This window comes from Elaeis guineensis, chromosome 12, assembly GCF_000442705.2.
Source record: "Elaeis guineensis isolate ETL-2024a chromosome 12, EG11, whole genome shotgun sequence".
Taxonomy (NCBI): Eukaryota; Viridiplantae; Streptophyta; class Magnoliopsida; order Arecales; family Arecaceae; genus Elaeis; species Elaeis guineensis.
In genome coordinates this window covers 2,183,320-2,204,974 of record NC_026004.2, presented here as the reverse complement: position 1 = coordinate 2,204,974, position 21,655 = coordinate 2,183,320, and the positions used below count along the sequence as shown (strand labels likewise).

Genomic DNA, 21,655 nt, shown 5'->3' with positions numbered 1-21,655 from the left:
TATATATGTAAAAAAATATTTTTTTTTTAGAAAATAACTTTTTATGAAGTAATTTTCTAGCATATTTAGTTGATCATGGGAAAGTAATTTGTTCATTTTTTAAAAAAAATTATGTAAAATATCTTATTATATACTTAATAGATATAAAAGCTTATCTTTTTACTCCTAAACTTTATGTAAATAATACTATTATATTTATCTTAATATAAATATAATATTAATATATTATAATATAATATTACATCATAATAAAATATTATATAAATATAATATTGATATTTTAATATAATAAATTATTAATATAGATATAGATATAATATTAAATATAATATTAGTATAAATATTAAAATATAATAAATATTATAATATTATATTGTATTATGTTATATTATATTCATATAATATTAGGATAATATTGTATTATGTTATAATATTATATTATATTATTTCATCCTAATTAGTCATTGATATTTTGTAAAATTTTAATCATGGATCTTAAAGGATATTTTTTGGAAAGAAAAAAGTATCATTAATTTTTATTTTGTGAGAATTTCATCTCTTATCGATTTCTATTTCCTATGAAATGTGGGAAGTATCTTTCTATGAGAAAAAATTTTTTCATTCTTTCTCTTAAAATTCCAACCAAACAAAAGGTCTCCTCTCTACTTTTCAGGAATTATCTCTTTCTCCCTCCACTTTTTATGAACCAAATGAATCCTAAAGCTCTATCTAGGAAGCATGGTTGCGTTTATTGTTGACAATTTTTTTAAAAAAATTAGAAATAAAATATTATATTAATATAAATATTAAAATATAATAAATATTATTATATTATATTATATTTATATAAATATTAAAATAATATTAATATTATATTCAGTATTTTATCTTAATTATTTATTGATATTTTATAAAATTTTAGTCATGAATTTTAAAAAGATATTTTTGAAAAAAAAATATCATTAATTTTTATTCTAATTGATTTCTACTTCGTAGAAAATGCCTTTCTATAGGAAGAGATTTTTTTCATTTTTTCTATTAAAACTTCAATCAAATAAGAAATCTCCACTCTCTCAGGAATTATCTCTTCTTCTCTCCATTTTTCATGAACCATACGAATCCCAAAGCTTTATCTAGGAAGCAATGCTGCATTTTGCATTGCTGACAATTTTTTTAAAAAATATGGAAATAAATATTTTATTTTTAATTTTTTAGATTTTTTTGATAATAATTAGATTTTTTTTTTAATTTAACGATAAGAGAGAGAGAGAGAGAGAGAGGGAGGATGAGGCCAGCATGGTGGCCGATGATAAAGGAGAGTTTAACATCAAGTGGAGGCAATTAGGTAAAGAGTGAGGATGGAGCGAACAATATAACCATACATGAAGGATAGCTCGGCATTAGATAAAATGATGGCCAGTGAGGCTTGGGGAGTTAGTTTTGTTGAGGAGGAGCAACAGGACGGAGGATGAGATTGGACGAACGAAGAGAGGTTGGAAGAAGTGTAAATATCTACATTTTTAGAAACTAGAAGCTAATTCTTCGCTCACTTTCTCCAGAAATAATTGAAGAAGTTTAAAAAATACTAATGTTTTATGCTTCTTCATCCATGATGTTAATCCAAACCTTTGATTGTTGAACCTCAGAAGCTGCCAGTGAAACTAATGATTTGAGACAGATATGATCTTACAACCAAATATTTGAATTTACTATGAACAATCAGATCGAACAGTGTACAAACTACCTAAAGCTGTCAGGTTACCAGGACGAGAAAATACCATCTGCACCATTAAATGATAGAAATAATTATTACACCAATAAGCAGAGGATCAACGTAGTGATTTAAATGCTGAAAAAATAAAACAGGAATACCGTGTTGAAAGAAATAAAGTGAAATAAATGAATTTGTTAGATACAGATTGGACCTAGCTTTGCGTGCGTGTGCGCTACAAGTGATACCACGGCCTGATTCAATGAACCCAAAAAAAATAAAAAAAAAGCGTGCACGATGCGATAATAGCTAAAAAAAAATCATTGCGACAGATCAAGGTAAAATTCAAACCTATAGTGAATATAACAATTACTGTCAGCATATGAAATCATTTTTCATTTGCCTATAGCTGAAATTTAATAATAACAAGCTTTTAATGCTTTCCTATTCATTAACCATACCCAACAAGACCGAAGTTATAAAGGTAAGGTGAAATTTCTGAGCTTAAATATTTGAGAGAGTCTTGAGACGTCTTGATGTTGCATCGAGATTAGCATGTAGGGTCATTTGTTCCATATTGTTAAAGTTGATTTTAGTTGATCAGGTCATCAGTCATTCAACTCTTGGCTAGAGATGGAGGAGAAAAAGCAAGTAGATGAAGATTTTAAGTTGATAAAAAATATAGAGCTTACTTAGAACTCTTTTAGGACATGTTTGGTTCATGATTGGAATCAGAATCAGAAAGATTAGAATGTGACCATAATTGAAATTCGGATCAAAATGAAATTTAAATATTAAGAAAGATTAGGGATTAAGTTTTAGAAGATTGGATTTACCAAAAAAAAAATTTTAGAAGATTGGATCATTTCAATTTTTCCTTGAAATTGGAATGAGAATAAAATTTTTTTCAATCAGATGGCTGGAATGAGAATCATCTATTCTTATTCTAAAGTCCAATTCTCCTAAACCAAACAGATTTTTAATGCCATATAACATAGCAGCTAGTAATTTTCTTCTAGAATATTATTTGTATGAAGGGCATGCAAAAATATTTTAATACTGCCAACAGAAAATGTCTCTTTAAAAGTATTCCTAGATTTTACCAAAAAAAAAAAAGTATTCCTAGATTCATTGCAATCAAAAACTAGTCATGGTGGTGTTGCCAGTCATATAATTATTCATATTTTATAATTGCATCCTATTTGGAACTTGGAGTATGTTTGGTTGGAGAACACAAGGGAAAAAAGCCTTCTTAACCCACTTATTCCACATCTTTTGAATCAAGCACTCATTTGAGCGTGCGGGTGAACCACCTTTTCAAAAGGACAGAATGTGTATTTTAATAAAATTTGCTACTGTTATGCTTCACTTTGTTTTCTAACCCATTTATTTATTCTGCTTAACCGAGAAATAACTTACTCCAATAAAAAGGTGGAATAATTTAACCCTCCTCCATCCCCTCCAACTTATTCCAATTTAGCCATCCTTCATCCCTTCCAACTAATTCCAATTTAGCCAAGCGAGTCTGGATTTTTTCTACAACCAAATGCAGCCTTAGTCTAACCATGGGCCATGGCAGATATAACTAATTAAAAACTGGAATTCAAAAAGATTCCCTCATCACTCTTGGTTAGCTAGCCTTTGCAGGAATATATCATTGCTACTGGCCATGAGGTATTTGGAAGCGTCTGTTTTGGGCATGCTGAATGCATGCTTAAGCTGCATCTTACCAACAAACTTAATGATAACAATCATAAGTGACATGTTTTAAATAAAATATTGTTAGCTATATCCTAAAACCCTGAAAAGAACATCAAAAATAAGTATGCTAGTTCAGATACATACCTGATAGTTTCCAAGTGTACGTGATCTAAAACCAGCTGCACAATATATAAAATAATATTCCCAGGTGCGTATGAACTTCTCATCAAATCCCAAGGCAAGAATTTTACTGAAAACCAAAGATACAATGCCAAATTATCACATCTATGCATGTAATATTATTACACAGTACGGTAATAAAGAAATCCCTGTATTAATATGGCATACCATTACAGTCAAACTATTTACATCCTCATGTTAACCCAATCATTAAGACCTCTAAGAATTTGGTCCCTCAATGATATCTAGGGAATCATTTTTACATCCTATAAAATGATTGGAATCAGCCATTTGACCATGACACCCAGAAAACCAGTTGGAATCTCAAATTGAAGAATCTATTAGAAAATTAACAGCTTGTTGTGCCCTGCAGGTAAAAGCTATGCAAACTATAAAAGTACCTCCAATTGATACTCCGACATTTAACATAGACATGCATGCTAGTTGACTGTTGTCTTTTATGACTCAACCACAACAAATGCATAATCCTGATCAACAAAATGATTGCAGATATATGCAGAAAGAGATGGAGTGTACCATTTATTTTGCATTAAGTTATTCCTCCAGCATCTCAATGTTTCATAGTAATGGATGCCAATATTTTCCACGTGCTCTACACTGCATTATATGAGAAAACTACCATGAACTTCTAAACGAGCAAGAATGTGATGATACGAATGTAAATACAAATTTAAAACATGTAAAGTATAATAGAAATGAGATTATTTTTTACCAGAATCTTGATGTGGCAGCCATAGCTGAAGTTATTCTGCTCAAAGAAGGAATGCATCCTCCAGGAAAAACGTACTCCTTTATGAAGTCAGAGCTTCTCCTATATTCATCGTACCGTTCGTCTGGGATGGAGATGAACTGAATGATAACCAACATTGAACCACCTTAGCACATTGAGAGAAACAAATTATCATAGACACTATCATGCATTATAGTGCTTTATAAACAGTAAGAGAAAATAACTTGGAAAGATAATTCATAAGAAATGCAAGCCACAATAAATTGCTCTAAGACTGGCTTTGCCTACAAAATTACAATGCTCTGCAAGTATGATCTAGTTTTATGATTTAACCAACATTCAATTTAAAAATGGTAAGAAACCAAACAGTGTTCACTTGTTAGAGGGTATAATTGACCTCAAAATCAAGAGAATTAACTCAGGACAAGAAATTTTTTCTTTTTTGAATGGACAGGACAAGAAATTTTATCAGCAGAAAAATGCACATTTGAAATTCAGATCACACATATGCAGGGCCAAGTAGGCAAGCCTGCTGCATGCCAATGGCCAATGAAATAGAATCTTTGATGCAGAAAATTTTGACAATAAAGATTGTGTTCAACATCGTTGCAGAGACAAATGCCACCATAGCCATAAAAGTATAATACAGCGCTTATACTGATAATATTAAATAATCTATGATAACATATGATTATAAAATTTAAAAGATGTCACTTATACAACATTAAGCTGAGATAAGTGGGTTGCCATCTACATAAGCATATATGCTTTGTTAAATAAACTTCCGTACCTATTTTTAATTGATGTCATATCCAATACTTAAACCTTATTTTTAATTGATAAAATATCCATACTGTGTTTAGAATGATTGATCTTCTTTTGCAACTCAACTGTTGGATCACACCCTGCTCAGATCTCAAAGTGGCTATTGCATGATCCAACGGTGGTTTGCGCAAAGGAAGGTGAATCCTTTCACATGAAAGATACAACCCCTATCCTTCTAAAGCATTTGTACTATATAAATTTGGGCTAGATATGGCTACAAATTCAATGGCAGTGATTCAATAAAAATAATGATAGAGTTGCAACAGCTAGGTTGATTTGGTATGTGTAAGGGCTTGAAATAAAGAATATTTTCTTGTAAAAAAGTAGCATGGTATGGTTTCTTTAACCATGGGATGTCGTGGGCTGATGATCAGGATGTCGTGGGCTGATGATCAGAAATTAGACAACATAAAGAATCCTGTATAGGTCCACTTAGTAATAGAAATTATCAACTTATGTTGAGCATTTCTCCATAGAGTGCTGTGGCCAACAGGGCATTAAAAGGGAAAATATGTGGTCTAGAAAGAAAGTGTTTCGAAGTAAGGAATGTGGCAAAACGGCTAAAGGCTCATAAGGGAGCAAATATAATCAGCAGGGAAACTGAAGCATATTGGCTCACCGGAGAGGCTTATGAACATAAAAGCTCAGTGATGGGAGTTTTTCCTCATATCTGATGCCATGTGTCCTCATTGACAAACTCATGCAATATGTTTTCTTGTTCAATGTAAGTGATAGTAATATAAAGCTTACCGTGTATATGAGTACATTTTTTTATAGAGCAAGATATCATGACAAAGTACCCAAGTATTATTCGTGTCCAGTGTATGTTCAGAAGTGCATAACTTCATGAGAATTTGAATCTCAAAGAAGCACAATTTACTAATTAGTAAAACAAATGATATGCACAGGGTTAAATTAAGATAATGCTTGAAGTTGACATACATTTAAATATCAATTATTCATTAGTAAAATATCAGCATGCTGTTGTTGTTACAACAACTTTGCCAGTGAAAAGACTGAAAACATTCTCCAACAACAGACTAAGCCAAAATTTTTCTTGCCAAACTATTAAAAGCAGCTCCAAGATAATTATAAATATTGTCGCCATGAGATGTCTCTAATCTCTATACACATTGTGCAGACCATATAACCAGTAAAAGTGATTTTGCACTAATGGACTGCACAACACTCTCCAACATTCAGAAAAGGAAATGATAGGGACACCTGAACGCCATCCTAAAATGGAAAGATAAATTATAGCAGTTGGTACTTTAGCTGTCTACATGTGTAAAATTTCCATGGTGTGCAACCAATCTGTACGAATATTGCAAGTTGAAAAATTATAATAATGTAAAGCAATATATATGAATATATTGATCTTCTATTAAAATATAAGAATCGTCCATTCACATAAAAAGTATATTAGAATATTCTAACTTATGCAAGAAAGTTTGCCGCAACCAAGTCTATAAACTGATAAATGTTCACCTGTAAGACAAATAAGCCATCTTCAGCCAGCAGTAATTCACAACAGCCAAAAAACTCTTCCATGTATTCATGACCAACTCCTTCAATCATCTCACTGCAATACAGTGTTGTTAATACATTATTCTATATTTCTATAGCTACATTCACACAAAAAAGCTGGTAGTGATCAGTACCAGGATATAATCCTGTCGTATTTTTGGTAACATGGTAGTTGGCGGTAATCACATAGCAGGAAAGTAATACGGTCCTGAAAGTAAATTTCCTTAATAAGGCAAAGCACAATATTCTAAACATATAATCTATAAGTTATAATTCTCAAAACCAAAATGACAACAAAGGTATAGTTTCTATTTCTCACTATGTTACTATGAAGCATTTTCAATCTGATACTAAATGCAAAATCTTACTGCTTGGTTCATTCAAAAACCACTTTTGAACTTAGGAAGCAAACCCCATTATGGTAGCCTAAATTCCAGAAGAATGGGATTTTTTGTGATTTTATTTTTCCAATCAAAGGTGCATAGAAATAAAACCTCCAGACAAGCCTCCTGTGCTCTTCTTTTTGCAAACTTTAGTTGTTCTTCAGACAACGTGATTCCTGTATACTTGCAACCGGTTTGCCTTGCGACTTCTATTGCCAGACTTCCCCAACCACAACCAATGTCAAGAATTTCATGCTTGGCCTTGATTCTAGCCTTGATGATTTAAAAGTAGAGTAATGTTAGAAGGGTACACAGAAAGATAGATATGCAAAAAATTAACACTATGAAGAATACCTTTTCAATCAAAAGAGAGATTTTGCGTAGCTGAGCAACTTTTAAGTCTTCATTCTCCATCTAGCAAATCATATCAGGAAAGCAATTTAGATTTAGCGCAGCAAGATTAAATTATAATCATGGCAATTAGAAATTAGAACAAATGGTTATGCATTGTTAATTCAGGTTAAGGAAAAGCTATGTACCTTAAAAATTGCACAAGAGTATGTCATTGTCTCATCCAAAAATAGAGAGAAGAATTCATTACTCTATATGCACAGAAAAGTGAATTTGTCAAATTATGTATCAAAGAACAAGAAAGCAGAAGAAAAGATCACTCAAAAGGATAATGATGTAATAAACAGGAAACTAAGTTCATTTTAAATATGATAATTTAAAAACCGACCAGATCATAATGACGGGAGATGTTCTTGGGAGTTTGGGCTACAGCATTATGCCTGGAGATGTGGCGTAAAAAGTATCTAGCTGATTGAAGACCAGCTGTAAAAAGTATAGGTGTCCACCAGCCCCTAACCAAGTTGCCGAGTTCAAAAAATCAAGAAAAATGAAGGATTAAAGATTAGGAATCTGTGTCTGTATATAATGATTACAATAAACAGCTACATGGAAAAACCTTCTAGTTTTGCTTTTGCAGGAATAATTCAGATCCCTGTTAACAATTAGAATCTGCAGGAAGAAATGAAATGTAGATTAAAGATAATTAACCAACTTCATTAATATTTCAGAATGAGAAATTTGTACGTACCATAAAAAGATCCAGGAGACCTTCTTGCTCATCAACAACAGAAAAGTACCGATTTATGTATGCATATGCAAGGCCTAAATCAGCTTCTGTAGCAACCTGCAAAACAAATATCAATGCCGATTTATAAGTGGCCATATTCTAAACATCATATAGAAGCGGCTAACTGATGGCCCATGAACCAATACATAGAAGACTATATAAAATAAGGCCAAATTAAACGAGCAGAACTGGACCTTCCAGTAGAACAGTGGATCATGAATTTTCAGAATAGATTTTACACAACTTTTCTTGTTGGTTCCTTCAAAAACAAAAATAGTGCCACCTTCTTCTAGCAATCTGCACATAATCACATGCCAAATTATCTGTATGGGACAAATTCATCCGTGCAGATGAGTTTTATAGGGTGGGAGGAAAATGAAAACACCAAGTACAAATGAAAATAGGACATTTTACATAAATATCAGTTAATTGTTGATACTTTAAACAATAAAAGTAGCAGCATCAAGTTCATATGATTGCCTGGAAAGATTGATAAAGTTTACTAACTCAGCAGCAATTTTGTGAAGAATAAAAAGCAAAAAGACTATAAAGAAACTGACCCAAAAGATTCAGAGCTCAATCAGCAGATTGAGAAGTTCAACAAACTCTTGAAATAATTGTTAACCAGCATAAAGAAAAAAAAAATTGACATAGCAGGGACATATGAAACTAAATCTAGGAAATTCTCATATCCAAGGAAGGATAAAAATACTGCATCTTATAACTGTTTGTAGATTATCTGAGTTAGCTATTTCCCAGAAGTTAATGAATACCATCCAAAGCAAACATTATTTTAGCTATTCCTGATGTGGCTCAATTCCCCTCTTATGTTCTGAAATATATTTTAACATCTAATTTAATTTCTATAATTTATAGAATTGTAGAAGACAATCTATTGGGTAACAGAAAGGTATCCATACATTCAGTTTTCCACTAAAAAACAACAAAATATCCAACATCTCTCTCCTTTCAACAACCATAGTCATTCAAGATCTGGCACCGAACAATAAAATTTTAAAGGATGCACTTTTTGGTTGTTTTTACTTGACCAGATCATTTACAAGTTATGAATGACAAGTTAGACATTGTTTTGGATAATGTTCTACAATTTGTCATGAACATAGCAGTTCAACCTGTCAGTTGGAAGTTGTTTTTGCAACAAGATACTAGAATGACATGAATAAGCTTCCGCAGATTTACATAGTGTTATCATGAGAAAAGGAAAGAAAGATCCACAGACTTTTGAATTATAAAACCAGTCACACTTGCCAAACCATATGTATAAGCAACACTAAGAGAGATACCTAGTCCACTATTACTTAAAAAACACATAGTATCAGTTAATCTACAGTAAGAATCCATAAACTTACGTCAAACAACCAGTTGCGACATATTTTTCAAGAAATCTAGTAACTATAAGTCGTGCTCCAGTTTCCACCAATGAAGGTACCATATGTCTTGGGTTTCTCAAAATAACACAGTCCTTTCCAAGCACACTGTTAGCAGCAACTATTCCAGTCTGCAAAATATCCCAAGATTCATGTTGCACTGTATGTTGCAGATTATTTTGTGTTTCAAGATAAACCAATGTAATGAGAATCTTGTAAAAGTAGCATTCTACTTTTCCCAGTTATGTTTAGATATTTGCTGACATACATAAGCTGAACGAGTTATAGTACTACCTTCACTCCGTCCTCATGGAACCCAAAACCTGAAAATAGTCACAGAAAGGAATGTCTTAAGTATCAGACATGAAAAATTAACTGATAAATTTTTCAAATCAATTAAAACTATATAACAATTGAGCACTGGTGCTACTGCTATTGATAAGGTGAAAGGCTCCTGTCAAGTCATTACATATTATAATTGATACAAGTAATGCATAAGAAATATGCCTACACCACGCAGTTTGCTACTTTACCAGACAAACGCTTTTACATCTAGTTTATCCCCCATCAATAGTCTAGAAAAAATCGCATAGCACCACCAATTACCTTAATCTAAAAACTGATTTTCATGTAACTAGTTAATCAAAGCTGATATTTACCAGAAATTCTACCATGTAATTTTTCAGTTTGCTACTGATCAAGTTGATATAAAGGCACCTTACTGTCACATGGAAACAAAATATAGATCACTAGTTAAACATGTCTCTCTCTATAATCACATAACAAATGAAAATCTATATTAGGTACATAAAATCACAATCCATGTTGGAGGACATTATAGAATGATACAGGTTGACTTCGGTGGTGCAGAGAGGACATTTGAGCAGGGAGCACAAAAGAGATATAACATAGCAGCTGCAGGTAACTATAAGCTGGATCATCTAGGGTTAACCAACTTCATGGCTAGCTTTTTGAATACTTCTAACCAGTAAATTCTATTATAGGCTACATCTATTATCACTGAAATCTATCCCAAAACCCGTTCTCACTACTTTTATCTCTCTTACTTTACATCTACTACTGCATATGCTTATATAACACCAATTACTGGTGCCATATCACAAGGTCAGCATCTGTGAATGGTTGGGCCAGGGGAAGTTTCAATGTCCAAGAGAAATTCAGTGACTTCACCAATTTTGGGAAAAAAAACAGAAGACAAAAATCTGAAAGAAAAAAGAAAAACATAATGTACACACATATAGATACACATTTTCAGAGACATAGATCAAAATCAACTGTGCCGATCTTTAGTTTAGGAGGCCAAAATGTGATATTGAAATTGTCAAATCTTTTACCAAAGATTTAACATTCGGCATATAGTCTAACTCTAACTTGTGAATAATTCATGACCAGTTCACAACATTCAAGAATAATCTAATTATTCAAGAGTAATACGGAGCACTATAAGCTAATTCAAATATACATAGATATTTCAAGATTTTATTCAAGAATAATGAGATAATTGTTACTAGGCATCCACCGATTTCAAATATATTCAAACAATCAAAAATAGGAATTATTCATAATACAATGAGAGAAAATTAGTATCAAGTGGGAGGAAAAAAAGGGACAGAAACTGAAAATGAATAACAATAACAAAATATAATATTTCAAATATTTCAAATTTCCTTGATAATGCAGAAAATCAGGTCACTATGTCCCTTGTTGAATATAGAATATAGGCAAGTCTATGAAGCTCAAAAGAAAATCAGTGAATTGATTCTTATCATATAACAGACGCTTTATTTAAGGTTATATGCTCACAATTTTGACAGCATTTTTGGTTTCAAGACATCTTCTTGACTCTTATCATTAAATAAATAACAATTTACTGCTCTCCAGCAGTCCCGCATCATCTACAAATCCCAGTATTTGTCATTATTTTTCAAGACGAATATTAATAGTCTTAAGAGTTGCAACTTCCAGTACTTGATTATAACACACTGTACAATCAGACATGCCTTTCTACTTACCTCTCCTATGATGTTCCTCTGAAACAAGTAGCTTAGCTTTTATCATATTGACTTTGCAACAAGTGTTTAATGATTTCATAGAAGAAACATGGGTTGCTTCTATTCAATTGAAAAGAAAGTTAAAAGTGTTCAATTACCCTGATATGCTCCACAAAACCAAATTCCTCTTTTTCCCTGAATTTTCTCTAGCTCAAGAGAAGCTTTTGAGGCTGCAACTGATGGAATGGGATGACTAGTGGTCCATTTAAGCAAGATATGTTCAGGAACGAAATAAGGATTTAGAGTCACAAGAAAAGGCATATTGGTAGAACCAAGATTCTGCAATGTCACCGCAACAAGAAGACTTCAGTGGAATAAAGAATCAAAAAGTTTTCGTCAAACAATTTTTTATTGTGAAACCAATGATATATGGCAAAATTTCCAGATAAATCCATTACACACCTGAAGCACATTGAGCCAATATGTAACACATACACCATTGTTTGTGGTCCCAAGAAAATTCCAGGCACTCCATGCTGATGGGTTTTGGGGCATCAGACTTTTGTCATGGTGAAGATATATGTCACTGAGCCATATAAATAAGAGTTTCACTGAAATATCAACTCATAATGATTAAATATGAAGAAAAGTAGTCACTGGTTTTTGTGAAGCAGAAAGCAAAACCATCTTTGAACCAATTACACATGCCCAGCCTAGCTCCTAACTGGAACAAATTCCCTCTAGGTTGACTATATTTTTATCATGTAAACATGTAGTTACATATATGACTTCTGCCTCACTTTGGCCCAGACTGCTGAGCCCAACAACAAACAAAAAGTCCTAGGGTCAAGTTTTGATGAACAAACCAAATTCGAGTATGTAGATTACAACATTTTTGGAAATACTTGTTTTAAAATTACAACTGTATTTTGACAACTTTTGTTAGACAAAGGTCTTTTTATGATCAAGATAAATGTAAACAACTTTCATTCATCTTATAGTCCTCAATATTAGTTTTAAAGAACCAACAACCATCTTTCATAGATCGACTTGGCTGAACACTGATTCTGTTGTCACAATTAGGTGAAACAAAGACAATAAAGAGAAATACGTATAATAAAGAACCTTGCCACAGAAGGAACAAATCAGGCAAGATGATGGCTGAGGACAGACATAATCTAACAATTCTAATAAATTTGACAACATCTTTGCAGATGCAAGAATTCCACAAAAAGGGATAGAGAGAAATAGAGAATCACTATGGGACACTTAAAAAATTTGGAATGCAATTTAGGAGGCACCTGTATCCTAAAAATGACAGAGTAAAAGAACAATTTATTTTCTAAAGTCCAAGTACTGATCTAATTAAAGACATTTCATTGCTTTTCAGAACTGAAGAGTTTTCATACAAGAAAATTTCTCTGAAAATTCAGATTGGTGGAGATGGCCTTATTGCTCACTTGGTCAGAGTTGCTCCGACTGTTGGTCAAAATGTTCAAGAAAGAGAATATCTTGGTCATATAACACAAGCAATACTTCCAAAAAAGCATTTCATATGTCATTGATAGATATTCTCCTGCACATCCTAAAGTCTAATCAAAGTACTTGTAGCACATCCCAAAGCAATTTTCTGGCGGGATCACGTGAGTAGTTGCCCTGATATGGAACAAGTTACATGTGATATCAAACATGAGGAATACAAAAAAATTGCCATACCTCATATATAATGTACCCTGAATGAGCTATGAATTGGTCCATAATGATATAACCTAAAAAATGATTGGAAGAGAAGTCCAAACACCTTTCAGATATACTATTCTGTAGAATGCAAACTCCAGAGCGCATTGATGGGGGCTCAAGCTTAGACGGATAATGGTTACAGCACATGTCAAACTCTAATACGTTATGAATGCTCTGGACATTTCTTCTAGTAATTTCAACGCTTGTTGTATGATACATTAATTATTCTAGTATTTATATCAGATTACTTGATATTAGTACTATATAACACTATATTCAACTACAATCAAGCATGCTGTTGGGCTATGAGTCCATAGTTTAGCAAAAGTGGCATTAGTACTATAAAGCAAGATCAGCAGAAATCTAAGCACTGACAGGAAAAAGCAATTAGCTTACCTGTATACATATTGATAAGCACCAAGTAGCCTTGATTCCTCATATGTTGCTTGTGTCCCTAAAATTTTCAAAGCATCTGGTGCATGTATGCTAATTATGCATCCATCATATGTTTCCTTTGACTGGTCTTCTCCTACCACACAGCAACCTGCTCCAGATTGACTATTTTAGCAGAAAGTAATCCCAGCTCAGTCATCAAAATCAACTACACGAACTTGGTGCTTGTATCATAAAGATCATGCTTTATGCTGGTCTTCTCACACACGTATCAGTATCATTGCATTAACCAAATAATTGCAAAAGCAAAATTAGTCATGTTACTGTAACATGACCTAAATAACACAATCATGGAGCAATCAGTATATGTCAATTACCAACACTGGGTTTTCTAATTAGATTAATATTAATAACATAAATTTCAAGGGCTTTTGTTGTGAGACTATGCCGCCATTTTGGACCACCATTGAGGGAGTGTCCCTAATGAACGCAAGATCCTCTTGCACTACATAGGGAATGCACATTGAATTCCTTAAGAGCTGTTTGTTTGCCTACAATTAAGCAGGTTACAATTGCAAACACTGCAACTGAATTGCAGGCATCCAAAACAACAGTTTGGATGCTTGTAAGTTGTAACTGCAATTGCAAGCTCCATTTTGAAGTGCAAAAAAGAGCCCAGATCTTGTACTCAGAGCTGTAGGCAAAATTGGCTGCAATTCCAATCACAACTTCACAAGATTTGTTGCAATTGGAAGCAATCTTAAACGAGTCCCCTCACCAATCTCCATACTATTGAACCTTCACCTTTTTCTTTTCTTCATCTTTCCTTCCTTTCTTTCCTCTTTCTATTTCTCTCCTTGCTTGGATGGGTTTTGGAGTCCAAACCCCATCTAGGTCCCCTTTTCTTATAGGAACGGTATGGGACGGCCGAGATGCCCCCCTCCCATCCTGCTGGGACTTAAAACCTAAGTCTCCATGCCAACTATTGTACGAATTGCATCCAACACAAGAATATATTTTCATGCTAAGTCTATTGTATAAGTTTAAATCATACATTACCATCTCCCTTGATAAACATTCAGTAAATTAAATTGATACATCATTTGATCATGTCTATTTATAGGACCACCGTTCCATCACATTTCTTCATTTTGCAAAACAATCTTCATGGGGCCCAAATGGGAGTATCTTTCATACAACTATGTCAGCCTCTCCTGTTACATTTGGAACTAAAACAATCATGGGATTATCTCTAAAAAAACTTTCCAACAATGTGTACATAAACAGCTTAACGGTTGAAAGATGAAAGAGAGCAGCAAGAAATTATAAAATCCAAAAGAGCAAAGTGGCATCTAAATAATGAAGGCATGACAATGTCCATCTGGCATCCAAGCTGGGCCATGCCTATTGTTCCTTAACATCAGTTCAGAACCTATCAAACAAACTTCCGACAATCATTGACAATTAATAGCATATCTTTCACTAAATGCAGAAACAAAAATAGAGATGTTGTTTTCACCATAAAAAAATGTTGTTATCCTTGCTGAGCCCTCTTAAAACAATTTAAATTTCCTCCATAACTACCTGTGCTCCTAAAGTTTAGATAAACGATAGCTTTCCAATTCTTTTACCATTAATTTTGTTCATCGTGATATACTTTTTAGCCAATTCAACCAAAATGATTTTTTTTTTTAATTTAAATTGTTAACATAGAGAAAGTTATCCTTTTGAATTGTCTGATATTATTGCACCATCAATTTTTTTAAACAACACTAAAAGATTTATTCAACATCACTAATGAGAACCAATACAACCATCTGCCAGAAAAGTCCATTTACCTCCATCAATACTTAAGACAGACTGCACTGCATATCCTGTTCTAATTTGACAGTACCTGCTCTCTAGTTCTCCTGTTACCTGATAGTACTCATAGGTTAGCTATAAATTCAATTGAAATGTAACATCATCAAGAAGAGGCATATCCTCATTGCATTAACCAAGTAAAATCACTGCTACTTGATGGTATGAATTCAAATAATGTAAATGTCCAACCTTTCTAACATAGCAATGTGATCGCTGCTTGACAGTAAGCCATTGTGGGCGGCCAAATAGCTGGAGTGAAAATAAGATCAACAGGTCCATATTTATGAATTAATATAGGCTATACAAGGGATAAAAGATCCAGCTTAAAATGAGAAGGGTAAAGAATGATATCATGTAGACTTATCTTATGCATATCTAACAAGATATTCCAACATACAAAATAAATATCTCAAGCTCTAAAGACTTTCACACATCAGATTGGAGCCAAATGGTACATAACATGTAGTGTAGAACTATATGTCTGACCACAACTCATCATTGAAAAAAGTTTTATGAAGTTTGCTCTAATAATTACTTGTTAACAAGCAACATGACATTGTTAGACATTTTGATCAATGCTGCTATAAAATTATAGTGATGGCTCAAACCACATTACACAAGCAACCTATGTGTTTAAAATGTAATGTACAAGTGACACAGATCTGCTTGACAAAGGTACACGTAAAAGTAGTATAAAAGAAAACAACCTCTATGCATATTGATTTAAACAGACTTAGTAGATAGAAAATATGAATATATGCATGGAAGGATGTAAACTAGCACTAACTTTCCTTTTTTTTTTTTTCCCTAATCCAATGAATATTTATTTACAATTTAATGGAAGAATCTATATCTAAAGCATCTAGTATATTAAACAAGGTTTTACATATCAAACCATCCAAGCATGCCATCTCGTATTGGTTGGGAACCAGTATACTTAGGAGCTCAATACAGCATTATGCCAACGCTGTGTGGTGCAACAACTGAGTACCTTGGGTCCTTGACCTTGTGTCAATATGGTGTCATAGAATACCGTACTGGTAATGTACAGGTATAGGACCAAGTACTAAGACATAAGACCGTGGTATCAACCGATATTGTCATGGAGTTATTAGGATGAGTCAAACAATATAAGCTTTTTATAGAGACCAATCATACCAAAGTGTTCAGAAAGTACAAAAAACATGTAAAAATTTTAATCCAGATTTCTGTATACAAAAATCAGTTGTTTTACTTGGATAGAGGTAAGCATGGTCATTTAGTTTGCTTGTTCTTGACTCCTTTATAACCCCTTTAATTTTTATTTTCCTGGTAAGGCAGTCAGAGTGCTTCCAAAAGAAGGTATCTAGATGTTAGGGTGCTTTTGACAGTTTCTTATTCTGGTCTTCAGAGGTTGGACTACTGCTCATTCACCACACACCCTTACAGCTTATTGCTTTTTGCAAAACAGATTAATCTACCAATAGTACTAAGTAGTTTCAAAAATCTAAAGGAAATCATCACAAATTCACAATAATTCAGGATAGTACCCAAAAGAAATCAAAGGGATCTTAACCTGAAGAAGATGGTGATTACGGCAAAATGAAAGCACAGAAAATGCAGAGAAGCTCATTACTCCTTCTGAAGGGCATGACCAGATAGAAGCACAGATCGGAACCTGCAGAATTGGACAAATTTTACAGACCAACAAAGAGCAGATAGTTTAACAAGGAACATTAGTTTCTACTCCAAAAGTTATATTAAAGAAACAAGAATGTCATTTTGATAAAATGCACAAGCACCCTCACAAGATAAGCTTTCTGAAATAACTGAGAGTATCCATGCGACTTAATGAAATGCTCCAATGTTTCATCATGGTCCAGATCAGGGTTGTTTTCATGCTCATCAAGGTACCTTCCAAAACAAGATTGATATGTTAGTTTCTTGTGCAGAGATGGAGAACTGATAAAAAACAAGAAGGAAATTAATGGAAATGATTCTACTATTAAAGTTAAAGCCTAATATAACATGACAAGACTTTGAGTGGCACATGTCATTCAACAAAAGAACTTATTCTGGTCCAAAATTTGTTGCCATAGAAAGGAAAGTCAATACCTTCCCCCAGGTTCAGCACAGCATGTGGTAGATAAAAGATGTCAGAAAAAGAAGGGCCACCACACTGAAGTTCTGGTGTTAAATATATTCATCAGTTATAACAACATGGAAATGCCATGGAAAGAACCTCCATAGTCTTTTCTATTTTTCTTCCATATTGTTAAGCCAATAATTATATTGGACACAAGGTATTGAACCAAAAAAGGATGAGTCTGGTCATGACAGTGTTGTCTTAAGTCCAAATATGATTAATAACTTATGCAAGTTGAACATGAGGTTATTTATCTAGGTTTGCCAATCAAATAACCATTTATCAAGGATTTTTAAACTAAAAGAGTGATACAACTAAACAGAACATCTACCAAATGCAGAAATGCTTAGACACACAATTCAAATAGATATTACAGGATGCTACTTTCAAATCAAAAACATATTTTGACATATAAAGCACCTAAGTTTGCACCCTTAAAAAGCTCAGCAAAAGAAGTGAGTACCCTTGCAATTTCAACCTAATATTTTCTCTTTTCAATTCTTTCCTCTTCTCTCTTTTATCTGTAGCAAAAAATGGCATATTTTCATTTTCCAGTTATGTTGCTAAAGCTATGATCATTGTATCGGTATTAGCTGGTTTTTAAATCCACTATACCAAACTAATCATCATAACTTTCCATAAGAATAATATTATGTACAGCTCATTTTGAGTTGTCATGCAAAAAGATTGTGACGTATTTGGTACCTATGTTTTGGTGAACTAGCTTCAGAACATTAATTTTGTGCATATGCAATAATTTTACTAGCATAAATGCATGATATAATGACTTTCAATTCTCCCAAAAATTCTCAAGAAGAATTTTCTCCACATCATCCAGTATGATCATTTCACAGGACCTAATCTACGCAAATATACTCCACCTTGAAATTATCGTATTAATTTTGAAACTTTACAATACAAGGATGTAACTAGATTCATTGAGGTACTCTAAAAATTAGACATGGCGCAAAAGACAACACAGTTCTTCATGTTGACATTTGAATCCTAGCAGAGAACTTGACAAATATGAGAACAGCTTGTGAATGTCATGTTCTGCCCATAGGACTAAATAAAGTGGTTGAGAACAGCTTCACAATCAGCCAACATAAGGCTGCTTGGAATGGCACTGAGGATTTTATTTTAGAAATTCATTATGAGAAGTATAACTATTATAGATCCCTTTAAGCATTCTGGGCAATCTTGGAATTATTGTTTCTTGATTGGCTAGCCAAAAGAGATAATGTGGTGGAAGAAAAGGGTCTAGATCACAAAATCCATGGTTGACGTTCCTGATTCAAAAACCAAGAAGTGAAGCTCTTGATGTCCTCTGACAGTTTTCGAAGAAGATTCGGAGATAGAAGCAAGATCTTGAAACTGCACTGTCCGACATCATCTCTCATGAAACGAGAGAGGTTGATCTAACCAAAAACAATAAAACCTGAAAGATCAATAAATCAATAAGTGAAGTTCTTGATGAACAACACATTCTGGCAATTAATCTCATCTGATTCTAAGATTGAAGCAAGATTTCAAGAACAAATTTATCGCACGGAATCTAGCATGAAACAAGATAAACTTGTCTAATCCGAAACGACAGGCCAGAGATTTCAAGAACCAATAGGCGAGGTAAGTTCGAATCGAAATCATAAGACATAGTTGAACACGAAACTAGCATAAAAAAAGAGTTCAAGAACCGAATATAACAAAACAAGAAACTCTAAGAGAGCTATGAATTTACCTCGATCTCAAACCCTAGTACACCATAAGACGGTGTCAGTCGGAATCTAATTCTCAATTCCGCTACCTCTTTCCATAATCTCCCGTGGAAGAAGAAGAGCAAGAAGGGAGGAAGGCAGGTTCTTGAACTGCCCATGGAATCCTCCTCGGCGTCCAGAGCGGAATCTTCCCCACCTCCATCTCCGAAGCGGAATTTCCTTCCTCCCTCCCATGCCAAGCTCCGTCTCCGACATCGATCGCCGGCCCTTCGCCGGGAAAAAGCGAGATGGCTGCCTCCTTCCACCAGGCGCCGGCGGCGGTGGCGGCGGACGGAATCTTGACGCGAAGACGTCTTGACCCGAAGACGATGGAATCGGCTGAGAAAAATATCCGTTTCGGCTCCCACCGCTTGGAAACAAAGAAAGGGAGGGAACGGGAGGTGATGGAAGTGGCAAACGAGAGAAGGGGAGTAGGCTCTACTTCAATTTATAGGAGTAGAAAGGTGATTGGTGCCTCACGATAGCTTCGGATCAATGCAGACCGTTGGATTATGATAGGCTGCCCACAGGGCGTAGGCCTCACTGCCTGATGGGTTCCGGTTGTTTCTTTCGCGCGAAAGAATGATTCGCTTCTTCGCGACGTCAACCGTTGGATTGCGCCATGCGAACGATAATGGATTGCTTTAACATTCGTGCAAATCGGTTGATGTCACCTGCGGACTGACGGCCCCTATCTGTCGCAGGTGACCAGCGATGGCACTGCGATGTGATTTGATCACATAACGATTTATTAACGATCCATACCGCTTCCTCTTGACAAACTCTTATCCTGAAATTACTTTTATTTTTTTTAAAAAGAAAAAATTGGGAAACTCGTCTTAGATGACACGAGTGATGTTCATAACGGCAATAGACACAATCATTGCTCTATCATTGTATATTCAAGCTCGTGAGACCAAGAACATCATACATGAGATAAGAGTAAGAATCCTTTGCGAGCAATAACGAATAAATTATACTTGACTGTCTGAATTTTATTTCAGAATACTCTTTTAATTTTAAAATTTTCAATTAAATTTTTAAAATTGAGCTTCAGACGCAAGTTCTTTCCCTCATCCATACAACATTGTTAATCATCTTCATCAAATGATGAAAATATCCTTCTTCAAATCAACACTCTTTACCACCGCACCACATCTTATCATTGCCTTTGTGACCATAGGTGATGTTGTCCAAGATACAACAAATCAATGCTGCCCGTGAAGTTGTAGAACTAACATCCCTCTTACCATTCACATCATTCTCACTAACAAAATCCTACTCTATTGAAGAATATTAACAGAGAGAGAATATGAGACCATTTCCTCTCTCTTCAGATCGGAGAGAATTAGAAGGATGCTTGAGTCTTTTCGCACCAACTGCCATAAGTATATGATGCAATTCCAAAATCGAGTTAATAAGGATAAAATGATCTTATTACTTTTCAAGTACAATTTTGAGGACTTAAACAATCTTAAAGCAAAAGGAGAAATTTTGTAACTCGAGCAAAATAAGTCAAAATGGTCGCATTGTAATTTTCTGAATAATATTTATAATATATTTGAAATCAGTGAAAGTCCTGTGACCTAACATCAATAGCTAGTCACTCTTTTTTTTGATTGTGAAGCTATAAAAGGACTAGTGCAGAATAAATTATTTCTAATTCATTTTAAATTTAAAATGAATTTAGGCTATTTCTATAAAACAATAGTTTAAGTTTGAATTATTCAAACTGGATAGGAAAAAGTGGGGCATCAATTTTTTTAAAATACCTAGTCTATGAGAAATGACATTTGATGATAATACTTAGACAAAACCAGATTATTTCATTTTATCATATACCATACCTTAGATCAAATAGGGGCCCAATGTAATATGTATAAGTGATATAAAAAGCAATAGCAATGAGCATGGTTGACCTGGGTGTATGCTCCGAAGGGCGAACAGGAATCATAATTACAGTGAAGGCAAGACCGAACACATGATTTGTTTGTTCTTTTTTTCCTCTAAAAATTGATTTTTTTATTATCATGACCACTTATATTGCATGCAGGCATTACAAAAGCACCGATGTGGCATTCTTGACCTAAATCATATTTTAGTTATCTATGAAAGCCTTGAAGTAGGGATTGAAGCATGTTCAGTTACTTACTTGATGACGTCA

General features: G+C 33.8%; 1 protein-coding gene across 6 annotated transcripts in view; it reads right to left on the bottom strand.

Moving 5' to 3' along the window:
* Window positions 1–1,574: 1,574 nt before the first annotated feature.
* LOC105055750 (uncharacterized) overlaps window positions 1,575–21,655 on the bottom strand; it is a 22,860-nt gene continuing 2,779 nt past the window's right edge. The window contains exons 1-24 of one of the 6 annotated variants that reach the window (XM_010937713.4): window positions 21,644–21,655; window positions 19,476–20,290; window positions 17,400–17,505; window positions 17,168–17,269; window positions 15,802–15,861; window positions 15,588–15,666; window positions 13,753–13,900; window positions 12,079–12,202; window positions 11,775–11,955; window positions 9,899–9,927; window positions 9,587–9,735; window positions 8,411–8,513; window positions 8,178–8,273; window positions 8,046–8,098; window positions 7,818–7,941; window positions 7,618–7,680; window positions 7,433–7,492; window positions 7,190–7,351; window positions 6,830–6,903; window positions 6,657–6,750; window positions 4,326–4,462; window positions 4,130–4,210; window positions 3,557–3,662; window positions 1,575–1,781 (exon numbers count right to left, since the gene is read on the bottom strand). The exon at window positions 21,644–21,655 is cut by the window's right edge and continues 123 nt beyond it. In XM_010937713.4, the coding sequence (XP_010936015.1) occupies window positions 1,710–1,781; window positions 3,557–3,662; window positions 4,130–4,210; window positions 4,326–4,462; window positions 6,657–6,750; window positions 6,830–6,903; window positions 7,190–7,351; window positions 7,433–7,492; window positions 7,618–7,680; window positions 7,818–7,941; window positions 8,046–8,098; window positions 8,178–8,273; window positions 8,411–8,513; window positions 9,587–9,735; window positions 9,899–9,927; window positions 11,775–11,955; window positions 12,079–12,202; window positions 13,753–13,900; window positions 15,588–15,666; window positions 15,802–15,861; window positions 17,168–17,224 (2,052 nt within the window). In that variant the 5' untranslated portion in view covers window positions 17,225–17,269; window positions 17,400–17,505; window positions 19,476–20,290; window positions 21,644–21,655 and the 3' untranslated portion in view covers window positions 1,575–1,709. Of the gene's footprint in view, window positions 1,966–3,556; window positions 3,663–4,129; window positions 4,211–4,325; window positions 4,489–6,656; window positions 6,751–6,829; window positions 6,904–7,063; window positions 7,352–7,432; window positions 7,493–7,617; window positions 7,681–7,817; window positions 7,942–8,045; window positions 8,099–8,177; window positions 8,274–8,410; window positions 8,514–9,586; window positions 9,736–9,898; window positions 9,928–11,774; window positions 11,956–12,078; window positions 12,203–13,752; window positions 13,901–15,587; window positions 15,667–15,801; window positions 15,862–17,167; window positions 17,270–17,399; window positions 17,506–19,475; window positions 20,291–21,643 lie in introns of those variants that run through there. The other 5 variants (XM_010937712.4, XM_029267744.2, XR_833750.4 and 2 more) reach the window with 5 other exon arrangements.